The sequence below is a fragment of the Scomber japonicus genome, chromosome 7 (assembly GCF_027409825.1).
Source record: "Scomber japonicus isolate fScoJap1 chromosome 7, fScoJap1.pri, whole genome shotgun sequence".
NCBI lineage: Eukaryota > Metazoa > Chordata > Actinopteri > Scombriformes > Scombridae > Scomber > Scomber japonicus.
Window position 1 is genome coordinate 9,611,263 of NC_070584.1, and position 13,818 is coordinate 9,625,080.

General features: G+C 41.3%; 1 protein-coding gene across 2 annotated transcripts in view; it reads left to right on the forward strand.

Annotated features, from left to right (window-relative positions):
* Positions 1-7,637, forward strand: part of sh3rf1 (SH3 domain containing ring finger 1) — a 29,739-nt gene extending 22,102 nt beyond the window's left edge. For both annotated transcript variants that reach the window (XM_053322377.1, XM_053322376.1), the window contains exons 7-12: positions 1,675-1,802; positions 2,610-2,780; positions 3,384-3,667; positions 3,750-4,063; positions 4,306-4,655; positions 4,822-7,637. In XM_053322377.1, coding sequence (XP_053178352.1) covers positions 1,675-1,802; positions 2,610-2,780; positions 3,384-3,667; positions 3,750-4,063; positions 4,306-4,655; positions 4,822-4,990 — 1,416 coding nt within the window. In that variant the 3' untranslated portion in view covers positions 4,991-7,637. The remainder of the gene's footprint in view (positions 1-1,674; positions 1,803-2,609; positions 2,781-3,383; positions 3,668-3,749; positions 4,064-4,305; positions 4,656-4,821) is intronic.
* Positions 7,638-13,818: the final 6,181 nt, after the last annotated feature.

Below are 13,818 nucleotides of genomic sequence, written 5' to 3' on the forward strand. Positions count from 1 at the left end.
TTAAGTTAGCATGTTGCTTTATCTGGAATACTAAACAGATTACACAGCCCAATTCAAACCATGTGGCTTGTTACTGTGGCTTGAGCCAAAGACAATACAATTGTATTTCCAAAGTAAGTTTTTCAACAGTTGAGACAGTTCTTACACTCATGTATTTGGTAGTATTGTTAGCATTCATTTCATACACTTTTGTGTGATCAATGCAACACTTTGTTGCATAATAACACTGCTAAAATCATATAAAAGCACACTACTTTATACCCTGCATGAAAACTGTGAATAAAGGCTTGAATGAACTAATGCACTCAATGATGTTACCTTAACTGCTACCAAGTAACATGGTCACTTCAGGCGGTTTAGATAAGAAGTTGTTAAACTGTTAATTTGGCCTCTATTTCAAATAAGATACAGTAGCTTTATTGTTCCACACGTTACTAACGAAAAACCAATAAAACTACCTTGTAATCTTTGAAGTGTACCTGTTAATATGTTCCCAGTTAATGCTGAGGGGGGGGAAATAAATACAACCACAAAAAAAAAGTCAAGAAATCCCTTCAGTCTACACAAAACAGCACGCACACTTCCTGTCTGTCTATGTGTATGCTCTGGCATGTGGAGTTTCTGAATGAGCAGGAATGTGTACACAAAAGGTTGAGCTCTCCGCTTCACTTGGGAACTCTACATGATGTTTTTGTACAGATGATTTCTCTAGCCTGCAGGCAACCTAATTATCTCAGCTCAAGCGTCAGCGGCGGTCTGAAACGCACATCGACACTCACACGTACACATAGGCCTATACGCATACCGCAGGGGCTGTCTGAGTGCCACTCTCCTCCCCCGTTGTGTCATGGAAGCTATTACTCTGCTGCTCAATGCCGGCAATGTCAAGCTAGGGAATACTTGTCTTGCTTATAGGTGGAGGAGTTGACTTCATCATTTTTTTTTTTAAAGAAAAGTTTTATGTTGATATAGAAGGTTTGTGTCTTATTTGTAATCCTGCACTGTGAAATAACAGGAGAAACAACCTAGAAGCTCACAAAAGATACAAAGAAAATGTTGGAAAAAAAAGAAGTATGTTGGGATCATTAACCTCATGTCAAAAGCTCGGGTCGCTTTTGACATTACAGACGTTCCACAAGGCAAAAAAAAAACAAGTGAGTCAAGATGAATCCACTCATGGTTTTTTTGAAGGTTCTTCTGAAGTATGTCTCACAGACATGTTTTTCATTGCATATGGTCCCAATTAAATACTGCAATGGATTTAACATCTAGTAATGTGGTCTCCTAGCAACAAACAAACAAGCAGAAGAGGAGATTCTCAGTTGAGAGGGGGGAAGTCGGGGACAAGACCGTAGTATCTGCCAAGCCCTGACTCTCTTCCCTGGTGTCGACGAAACCGAAGGGAATAACCCAGATGACAGATGATCTCTCATTCTCTTTCCCTCTTTGTTGCTCGTAAACAAACCAGTTTCTCCTCTTACGCAACATATACTCTGTTATTTGGTTTTTTCTTTTTGAGGCTCACATTACTTGTTGTTGTCTTTTTGCTCCATACTGAGAGGAAGTAAATGATGAAATTGTTGTAAACTTCTAATTAGATTTTTTGAATCTTTCCAGCTACTGATATGATTTCATCTTTTTTCTCTTTTTTTCCTTCTTTTTTTTTTTTTACAGGATGCTCTCCCACCACCCCCTCCTCCTCCCCCGCAGTCCTCTGTCTGCGGAGCAGCGTATTCATTGGCCGCCGGACAGAGACCCTCCCCCAGCATAAGCGACCAAAGTGGGAGACAAAGACCCACAGTGTGAGTTATAAAAACAGTCCCACACAAAAATATGCAGTCTTCTTAAATGTGCAGTGAAATGTCAGAAGCGGTTTGCGCACCGACGGCCGAGGGCTTTAAACGCACATGCTCAGTTCAGAGGGGAAGCCCTCGCCTGTCTGTGACCCCCACCCCCCACACACACACCCCCCTGCCTCAGCTGTCAGTGCGAGTCTGCAAAGTGTGAGCTTGTGCACAGGTGAGGGGGTTAAAACCTGTGGCTCACAGTCCCCAGGGTCCCATTGGAGATCCTCTCTGTCACCCTTGACTTTTGACCCCCCCCCTTCACCCCTCACCCCTCATTACTCCTTCAAGACACCACACACCTGATAAGAATTAGATTCACCCATGCCTGCGCTCCCCACCGTCATCTGTGTCAGCTTGTGCATGCACGTCAGACTCTGAGGCATTTATGTGCCCTCCCCCTCCCCCTTCCTTACAACATTAAAATCAGACTGAAAACATCCCAGCTGAGACTCCTCTATCTCCTTGGCTGCCATTCCAGGCCTGTTCTTCCTCTGCTGTAGAGAGATGACCCTGCAAATTGTTTTGTCCCTCCAGTGCTGATTTTCTCTGGGTCAGAGGGCACAGTCTCTGCTGGAGGGTCTCAGAGGAGATGATGACAGATGTACAGCTAGGCAGCGGGAGAAATCCAGAACAAACGGCACGCCGCACAAAATGTCAAAACAAATACTGCTTTTATTTTCATGAGATTGGGGGGGGGGCGGGAAAAGCATCTGCATGTTTATGAAATGATTCATCTTTGTTTACTGTTTGTTGTGGATCCAGCTATGTGGCGATGTTCCCATATACTCCCCGTAAGGAGGATGAGCTGGAGCTGAGGAAGGGAGAGATGTTTCTGGTGCTGGAACGTTGTCAGGATGGCTGGTTCAAGGGCACCTCCATGCACACCGGCAAGATTGGAGTCTTCCCTGGGAACTACATGAGTCCAGTCAGCAGGTCAGTCATTTATTATTGTCAACATACGCTCAATCACACATTCACAGGATTGGTTGTTTTTATGATTCCCAGACAATGTTTGAGACTTTGATGATCCTCCGACTTTTCCTCTAGTGCCACCATGAGGTTGACCTTTTTAGTTATTTATTGAAATATCTCAACGACATTTGAATAGATTGCTGTGAGGTTTGGTACACACACCCACTGTACCCAGAGGGAGAATTGTAATAAACTGGATCTCTGACTTCATCTAGTGAGATCATCTGGTCAAATTTTCATGTTGTCCAGTACATGTGCCAAACTCATGACATTCCCTCAGTCTCTGCTATGCGCAGTTGTAAACAGCAAATGTTTGTTTTTGTATGCTAACATTTGCAATACAAAACATCATACCTGCTAAACATCAAGATGCTAGCATGATCATTGGAAGAATTTTAGCATTTAGTTTGAGTAAAACCCCACAGAGCCTCCAGTATGGCTGTGGACTTTTTTTTAAAGCATTAAATACATTTTATGAGCTATAAAATGAGTTCTGGTGCTGTAATGTTTTCCTCTTGCATAACACTGCTATGTCTCACCCTGCCCAACGTCCTCTGCCCTCAGGACAGTGTCAGGAAGCACGCAGGCCAAAGTGCCCTTGAGTCTGTGCACTCAGGCTGGCAGGGGGGTCACAATCGTCAGCCCCTCTTCTGCTCCACTCGGGGCCATTGTTGCAGGGCCCGACTTCAACAAACCCCTCGCAGTGTGCTCCGGCTCTGTATCTGCCAGCTCCCAACCTGCAGCTGTGGTCACAGCAGCTCAAACGGCTACGGGCCAGCAGCCAAAAGTCCCACTGCACGTCAGCTCACAGATGACTGTGAACCAGGCCCGCAATGCAGTCAGGACAGGTAAGTTCACTGAGAGGACAGCAGTAACTAGAGGTATGAAAAGGGTTTATAATGTCTAATATTATTTATATTTCATTTACAGCTGCATGTCACAGTCAGGACCGGCCCACAGCAGCAGTGACACCCATCCAGTCTGCCACACCGGTGACCTATCTCCCACACCTTGCAGTGTGCCCACAGCCCCCCTCTTGTCCCGCCCAAGGCTGTACCCGGGGTGGAGTGGCAATGGGCTGTGCCGCTGCATCCCTGACCCCACCCAATGTCAGCGCAGCATCCCTGGAGGGTGACGCTTTGAGACCAGTACCTGTCCTCACTGTGCCTCTCGGTGCTGGAAACAGCTCTGCTCTGAATCCCGTCACTAACAACGCAGCTCTCGCCTGCAGATTGGACGTCAAGGTTGGAAATGTCAAAAATAATATCAGAGCTTCTGTGAATACAATTCGATTTTGTTTCCATTCAACCTTTGCTTTTGCAGTTGTATAATCATGTTTGCACGTTTTATCACGGTGGGGAATGTGTCTGTATTTTTCTCGCATATTTTAACAGCTTTTGCTAGATTATTGAAATGCCTCACGGTGGTTGCCTTGAGAAGTTGCCGCAGTTCTCTAACATAAAGTTCTGCTGTCTTGTTGCTGCAGAGAGAAAAGAAAAGTCTTCTCAAGCTTCTGTCCTCCAATAAGAAGAAGTCTCGTCCTTCACCCCCCTCCTCTCCCACCCTTGAGGCAGAACAGGCTGCTGCTGCTGGAGAGGCGCTACAAGGTGCCGTGGGGCCCGACACCTCCCCTCCCTCTGGCTCTGTCAACTGCGTGGAGCCCGAACCTTCTAACGCTGTTGCCTCTGCCTCGTCATCCTCCTCCTCAGCCTCAGACTCCTCCCATCGTAAGAGCACTCCACTTGACGGATGCGCTCCTATCGCTCCTCCTCCTCGTCAGCCGTGCTCCTCTCTTTTATCTCAGCAACATGACGCACGGCCCATCATATGTGAGAGGTAAATTGATGTAAATCGGCAGTTCCACAGCATTGTTTGTTATCGTCTTGCTTATCTGCCTTTTACACAGAAAGTGTAACACTATATTACACGCATTCTGACTTATCAGCTGTCATTGTTGCAGCGTGTATCACTCACTGACTTTGCCTCTGGCTGTCCTCCCTAGGTACAGGGTGGTGGTATCATATCCTCCCCAGAGCGAGGCTGAGCTGGAACTCAAGGAGGGCGACATTGTGTTTGTTCACAGGAAGAGGGAAGACGGCTGGTTCAAAGGCACGCTGCAGAGGAACGGCAGGACCGGACTGTTCCCCGGCAGCTTTGTAGACAGCATTTAACACATACACACACACACACACACACACACACACACACAGCAGAGCGATCACAACCACCACCATGACCCAGCTGACTGCTGCTAGCCACCGTACAAACCAAACACATCAGCACAAATGGCAAGGTTGCTGGGGACAGATGGACGTTTCTCAGAGCCGGCTGCAGCTCTTGTAACTGAAAAAAGAACAGTGGCACATGAGAGAGAGAGAGAGAGAGAGAGAGAGAGAAGAACAGGACATGTCAGTGAAAGCACAGTGGACAGAGTTAGACGAGAGCACACGACTCATGAACTTTTCCTTTTTTGTTGGTTATTTATATCTTTGTAACAATTCAACTGTTAAATGTGTGCCTTGTACTGTTCCTCACTTTATTGTACATACGGACACAAAGATGATTAGTCCTAAAACAACCAGTATGAACTGTTGATATAGATATGTTACACATTTTTAACTTATTTCATAGATTGGCCTTTTTTTTTTTTTTTTGTAGTGCAGCACATTAATGGGTTAAGCTGGCACACGCCTTATGCCATATTCTACCACATCAAATATACTTTTTTACCTTAGACTGCTGATTTTTCTCTTTTTTTCATCATTTCAAACTGTCAGCAGATAAGAGAAGGTAAATCAGATTCAGCAGGGCAGAACAAATTAGCAGTGTCATCATCACTTGTGCTGTATAGTAGGAAAAAAGGACACTTACCCCCCCTCCCCCCAGCTCCGAAGGCATTACCTTAAACCTGAGAGATCTGCCGTATTGCACATGTGAAAGTTGCACATCGCTGAATATTCCTGCGGGGTCGCTCACAGGCCTCCGGATTGTTTTCTCCCGGCACGGCTGAGGCTGAAGTGCGAAGGACTCGTTACCCGCGGCGATCAAATATTTGCATGTGATTAGCAAAGCCATGGGTGAGAGACGAAGTGGCGATAGATGTGTTGCACGATTGTTTGGTTCTGCCTTCTTTTCTTTTTTTTAATACATGAAAGAAAAAAAAAACACTCCAGAATAGACATTGCAGTCAAATATTGCTTACTTTGTACCTTCTTTGTATTTACTGACCAAGAGTAGCTGCTCTCCTACCCCCCCCCCCCCCCCCTCATCGGCAACAGCCAATCCCAGACGTAGCTCTACATCACAAGAGCGACATAACATTTCAGTATCGGCATTGCAACAGGTTCTTTTTTCAGTGTATATTTATGTTTGTTACAAATTCCACAGAGGCTGAGACCTGCTGCTCTTAAAGAGTCTGTCATATAAACTTAACGCAGTAAGGCACACAGGATACAGTCACCCTTTCAAACAGGTTCTCAACTTTTCTATATTATTAAAACTCATTCCTAATGTGACTCGTGGCAATAAAACACAGCTAGCTAAAACACAGAATGTAACTTATCATCATGTCACTCCATGGGAAGAGGCGTGTGGTGTAATTCTGTGAAATCTCAAAAAGTTTTTTTTTTCTTTAAATAGAAATCAATCACTTTGACCCCCTTGATTTTTCCTTATTTTTGTGGTTGGGTTTTTTTTTTTTGTTGTACATTACGTCTATACAAAGTTTTTAATGTAAAGTGTTGTATTGACTTGAATTACTGTAAGATGTCTTTGTGATTGGAGGGGATTCGGGGGGTTGTTTTTGGTGCTTGTTGAACATAAAAAAAGACTGAGCAGTTTTACAATGAGAATGAAAAGTAGTCAAATCAAATATGTCAATACACAACTCCTCTTTTCCTTATGTGTTCAAAAAAATACACTTGGGTAAAGAAATGAAATTCTACAGAGTAAAGGTAATATGAGGTAACATTTTAGACTGCCCCCTCCTGCCTTGGTGGACCCTATAACAGTTAATGTAATGTGACTTGTATATCTGAACTTAAACAAGTCCCATGATGTCTGAAGGGGGGGTATTTAAACACTTAATCACTTAAATCGTGCCAAATTTGATATTTGGCTCAGATAATGAATTTACTGACTGAATTGGACCCAGAGTTTCAAGTTGTTTTTTTCTATATTGTGTTTTGTTGTTAATTGAGGGGGACCACTGTGTAACTGACTGCTGGAATATGTTGTAGATTGTTTGAAAATTTGAAGAGCGTGTTGGAAAAAAAAAATGATGGTACAAATCACTGTTAGGGCCTTTTTTTTTTGTTTGTTTTTTCTGAATTGGTACTTATGTAGAACTAACCTGATGTTGCATCGTTGTCTTGGCAATCACCACACCAACCTCAGGCTCTAAGCTGAAATCTTCCTCTTGAGTGTCTTTTCATTTCACTGGTAAGCCTTTAATACACACATCGAACTTACTACAACACACACACTTTATCATGACATATGCACTATCATAACGACTCTAATCATACTGACTTCATGCATATGCTGCACAGTTTCAGACTCAAAAAACATGAAGCATTTCTTTCGGTAGTTAATTGAATTTCATGTATCGGAACACATGGCGATTTAAGCTCGCTTGATTTTAACTTAACAGATGCCAAGGTGACTTACTTGATTTTTTTTTATTTTTATTTTGTAGTTAGTCTGTATGTCTGAAAATGGTGAAACTGAAATCAATCTATTTGGCACAAGTGTATTATGTGAAAAATATTCTGAAGTATTTGAGGGAATAGCACATTTTGTAAAAGTCTCTATAACAAATAAAAGCTAATGGTTTCCATAATTTCCTCAGGCGAAGTCATTGTTTCATGACAGTAATGTAATGTTCTCTTTCCCCTTGTTTTTTTTTTTCTTCTTCTTTTTGCAGCCTGGCCAGAGCTATCTAACCAGAATTATCATGAAAACACAGACTGCTGCTGACAGCCCCTTCTTCCCTATTCTCCCCTATCACTGGACTTGAATGGCATTAGTATCTAATTCAGGGTCTGAGTCTGACAGAAAGTATACACACATATGATTAACACAGCAGAGAGACAGTTGTTCCTGATTGAATGTATTTGGGGTACAGCACAGCACAGTACATGTGGTCATTAGTGTCTCTAGGATTAAACACATCTTGCTGTAGAGGAGCTGCTTCTCTTCTCTTGTGACTTGCAGTGGAGTGTTGCAAAAGGAGGTGAGCCTTCCCAGTGTGTTCGACTGGGAAGCACTGACAGGAACTGACAAGCACCCACAGAGGTCATTGTGCTGCACATGGCTCCCTGCAGAGGATGGGTTACCATGGAAATGAGTTCTTCCAATTTATGAGCACAAGACTATACTGGGCAGGAATAATAAAAATTAGACATTGCAGGCGAGAATAACAGGGTCCAAGCATCCCGACACACAATTTGCACCTGCAGCTTTGATCCTCCTGTCCATATGTCCAAGTGTCCTTGGGTAAGACACTGAACTTCAAATTGATCCACATGATCAAACACCACATGTCATCATAATGCGCTGCCATCACTATATACGTGTAGTTGAGTCAAACTGTAAAGCACTTTTGAAAGAAGCTGTATTTAAAGAAATCCATTTACTATTGTCCTGTTCTAGCGAATATGCTACATAGTAAGAAAGCACAAACTGCCATTATACCACTGCAGGTCCTGAATTCACATAGCATCTGGCGTGCAGGCTAGACTAGTATACATTGATTTAAAAGAACACTATGCTGCATGAAGACCGTCAGGCGAGGAGGAGTAGGGTGGAAAACCCAACAAAAGAAAATGAGGCAAAGAACGTGTTTTATCCAGCATTTGGCCTTTTAAACAATGCCTTTTATTCATTATGCTCTTAAGATGCCTTCTACTGCAGGACTAACACTCAGTATGAATGTCTTAAGCTTTGAGGCAATAAAATGTGCAAGGCCACGAGAAAATGGAGGCTCTTAACACTTATAGTTGTCAGTGAATAGTGTTTGTTGAACTGCAGTGACCTCAAATTTGTGAACTCGTGATTTCAATGAAATGAAATGTCCTTCCTGGGTGAGAAAAATCTGTAAAATGACACTGTTTGCTTGACTCTGACTAAAATTTTTAACTGCTTAGTCTAAAGGAAATAATGCGTCTGTGTAGAGCGTTTTACAGTAAAAGATACAACTGCTCTACATGTCCAAAAGGATGCAGAATTAAACCAACCTAAAACCTTCATGAAAGAATGCTGTACTACATGAGCACTCTGAGACAAACAGTAGCATAAACACATTATGCTTTTTAGTCTCAGGAGGATTTCTTCATATGAATAAGGTCACAGATGTAAATACATGTTGAGATCCTATGCTATTTCCTAGTGATATCTTTCATTATGCTGCCATTTCATCCAAATACCACAGTTTTATACTTAAAAGTCAAAGTGGATATGCAAATAAGATAATCCTGTTGCACCACTTATTACGCCTCTCAGATGCTGTCTCACCATGTATTTTGCCACAAAAACAGGATTAATTCAGAATGACCATAACAGTCCTAACTGGCATGTCCAGGGTTTCAACTCGCAGTAGATTTTCCTTCCAGATGACAACCAACTACTTGACACCCTGAGCTAAATCCCAGGACAATTACTTGTGTGCAGTGAACACAGGGCAGCAGGAGGCCACAACATGAAAAGAACTGGAGGAAGTGATTAGTATCAGCTCTTGACCGACAAAGTGTAAAATATCCTTCATATGCACATGATGTTTGGTGTCATTTTGAGGAAGTAAAATCAGGAGGAATTCATAATATAAATGAGAAAACAGATGTATACACATGTTGAGAATAATACCAGAGATGTTTTTGCTCTCTGATCAGTTTCACACATAAAAAGACAAGATTGAAATACAAATGAGATACTCATATTGCACTATTTAAATAACTGTGGCTCTCAGAAGTATCGCCACCATGTATTTTGCTACAAAACAATATGAAGGTCAAGTGTCTTTTGGCACTGCACGCACCACACTAGCTCTTTGATGTATCTACCCGCCTCAGCCAAGTTAGCCTGGTTATCTGTCTTCATGTAGAGTATCTGCTGTCACGGTGACAAACAAGAGACCTGAGCTGGACCATCCTCCCATAACATTGACCAACGCTATGGGCCCTAATTTAACTGTGTAAGCGTAACAATAAGTGCAAAGTAGTAAGTTTTAGGTGCTTGGACTTCTAATAATAATACAAATCTGACCAAAAACAATAAGATTGGATCCATAATTAGTGTTTTTTCATTTCCTTTGTTCATTTCCATTTGTTTCACATTCTTTAGCCAATTGTGAGAAACAAATACTGCTAGGTTTGATGCATGAATATGGCCGTCTTTGAGTTGTACATAGGTTAATAGGAATGTAGAAGGTGGAGGACTTGACTGAGTTTCATGTGTTTACATATAGGAGAAGTTATGTGTACAAAGTGCATGTGAAATATTCATAGCTGCCATTTAAAGTTCAGGAATTGAGTCTTAAGGTCAAGAATTTGGTGATAATGTTTAAGCTCGGGGTGGGTCAGGCATTTCAAGTCACTTAGAGGAATGTCAGGGACATTTCATATCTCATATTGATCAAGGAAATACTTTCACCAAACATGCTAGTGGGTTAATTGTTAATTTTTTTATCCATAACAGTTTAAATAAGGTGAATTCCTTGCAGGACCTACAATGAATAGGTCATCTCTTTCATAGATTGTTCTAAAACAGAGCAAATATGTCAGTGTTGTCACAATAGTCCAGGTACATTTGTACAGGAAGGTGCAGGCTACAAATACAAAGCTTCAGGACTTTCAAACAATGAAAACAGAAAGTAAAATATATGCACACATCACCAGGAAAACATCAAGGATTGACCTCTGACCTAAGCCTAAATACTGAATACTGAAAATGCATTGAAATGTTAAACTTCTCTAAAATGGACTAGGGTTAATATTATATGTGTGTACATGCAGGGACATGATCACAGATCTATGTCTGAGTGTGTATACGGGTCTGTTGGCAAGCATCATTAGATCACTAGGGTGTGAAAGTGGGGAATAATATCTTGGTGCTCTGGAGGTGATGTGAATATAAATGAAGCCTCTCTTCTCTCTCTCTCTCTCTGTAACAAACATAGTTAATATTAATGAACATTGCAGTAAAGAGTAATAACATTTGGAGCAAATGACGCTGTTGGTTGTTGTATTTTTCTGCTGCAGCACAGGAGCAGATTGTTAATGTGATCTGACCTCAGCAGCTGAACCCTGCAGCGTGTCTCGCTCCGGTGGACGGTCCAGGTGTGGGCCAAGGTCACTCTCAACATTACTTCGCAATTGTACACCGGTGCCAGCTTTGTTTTCTTCATGAGATGTAGTGTATGTCCATAGGGAGCAGTGACATACCATGCAAAGTGCAGTTTAGGGCCATCTGGTCAACGTGCACTAGTATGAATACAAATCTAAAGAACAAAACAAAACATTGTAGAGAACTGTATTTGAATTATTCCTTTGAGATAAATATCCCAGAAAATATTTGCCATCCTATCAGGGGTGGCTAAGCCCACAGCACCCAAAACCAGGGCCAATGTACTAGTAGTGGTAGTACTAGTAGTAGTACTAGTAGTAGTACTAGTAGTAGTACTAGTAGTGACTTATTTTGGTAGATCAAAAGGAAAACAAAAAACATTACATTTATATAATATATGTATTTTTCTTTGGGCTTACTTTGCCCTATTTAGTAACTGGCAGGGAGGCTGACAGGAAACGGAGTGGGGGGGGGGGGGGGGGGGGGGGGGGTTGTGACCTGCAGCATAGGTCCCTGGGCAGATTCAAACCAGGGGTGCTGCAATTATGTGTCATGTGCTCTAACCACTCAACTACCAAGGCGCTCCACATTTATGTAATATTTGATATTAGTTATTACATTTTTAATTGCATTTCAATCAGTAACACTGCTTCAATGAAATGTCTTCAGAAGTTTCACTTTTAATCACAATTTTTATGAACTCGCTCAGATTCAGTCAGCGCTTGTTGAAGAAGAAAAATTGAATTAACCTGATTTTTAAAACATTAAATAGATTTATATAAATAGATTGGGGCGTTTTAGAATACATTCGATGCTGCAGCCCCAAAAGCCCCCCCCCCCCCCAACTCCACCCCTGGCTCCGCCCCTGGCTCCTATATTTAAGATACATTCATATCATGATCATAATTAACTACAGTAAGATCACAATGTGGCACTACAAACACATCTAACAGAAATAACATAAAGACATTACTTTGTACTGACTCTCATGACCTTTGCAGTTCCTGTCATTTGTTAATTAGTTTTTTTTAAAAGACAGTTTGACAAGGCATTAATAATAAAATCACAGCTGTAACTATAATTGTAATGATGGCGACTCCATTTAGATAAATATTAACATGTATTAGCTCAGCTTTCACAAACAAGACACAAACATTAACCACTAATTGAAAATGACTTTAGATAGAATTGAAACACAGCATAAATGAGTCATGCATGTTATTATGAATGGCAGGCTGATAAACTATTACTGTTTAAATATTCTGTATACTCGGCACTGATAAGATCCACTTTTGATTACAGATGTGTAGTACATGTAAAAGCATGTAAAAGTGCTTTACAAAGATAAGACAGGATTCAGAGTAGAACAATAAGACTATGTGTAAGGACTATGGGAACAACTCTAATAAATGCTCTGTTACTAGAGGTTTGAGAGCTGCCATTACATCTTACACAAGAGAAACTATCAGCAGTGTATAGCAGTGGTTTATAATCTCACCACTGAGGTTTTAAGTGAATGCTGCTAGTTTACTAAGTTTAATGATAGATTACAGGTTAGACTGCAGAAAGAGTTAAACTACAGTCCATCATGTTAATTATGTTAATTTAAAGACAATTTAATAGATTTTTGAGAATATATTCAGATGATTCAAGAAAATCCTGCTTACAGGCATGTGGGAATTGGTTTATACTGCATACACCAGAATTGAATGTTAATATATATCTCAGACTGACTGTTAACGTGTCAATATTTTCAGCAGAAATCACTGCAATCATTTCTGGCCTTCAGCGGGTAGGACACGTACAGCCATTAAAAACAGTTATTTGCTCAGATTCGTCAGCAGCTGTCAGAGGTTCATCATCAGAGGAGATCTTATGATAGAAATACTCATTATGCTTTATAAGATTACAGAGGACGGGTAGCTACAGAAGAACGGTTTTGTTGGGCCCCTGCTCATGTAGGTGTTAAAGGTAATGAACAGGAAGATCATATGGAAAAAAAGGGCTCTTAAAGTATATAAGGAGTGATAAAAGTAGCTTATGCAGGGGAGTGATAAAATCATTAATTAGAACAGCCATAATTAAAGCCTAGTGGAAGGAAGGGGATACAGATAATAAAGGGAGACACTATTATAATATAGAGTTGAGCTCATGCTAAACAGTTTAAAGGAGGATATCATAACCGCAGAGAGGAGGTAATCATTATATGATTAAGGTTCGGGGGTGCAGGTTTTCATTCCACGTTATAGGCTACTTAATGGGAAAAAAGTCGATTAAAGTTGTGTCAGTGGTGTAACACTGTGGAATATGTACACCACATTATCATACACTGTAATAAACATAATTCAGAGAGGGAGACATTAAGAAATATAGTATATGAGACAGGTCAGGAATGGAGTTTTAAATTAGTGCTGAGCAAGGGGAATCAGAGGGTGGGTGATGGGTTTTATACCACAGGCAGGATTAGGAAATAGTCTAGAGTGAGATTTGTTTGTTTGTTTGTTTGTTTGCTTTTCTATAAACCAATATAATGAATATAATGAATCTACAAATTCCAATACAGTAGGTGGCGTTTTGCAACCCGCCAATAAACACAAAGGAAGAAGCAGAAGAGGAAAAAAAGAAGGAGACGGCGCCATCTATCGACCGATGCTGAGTA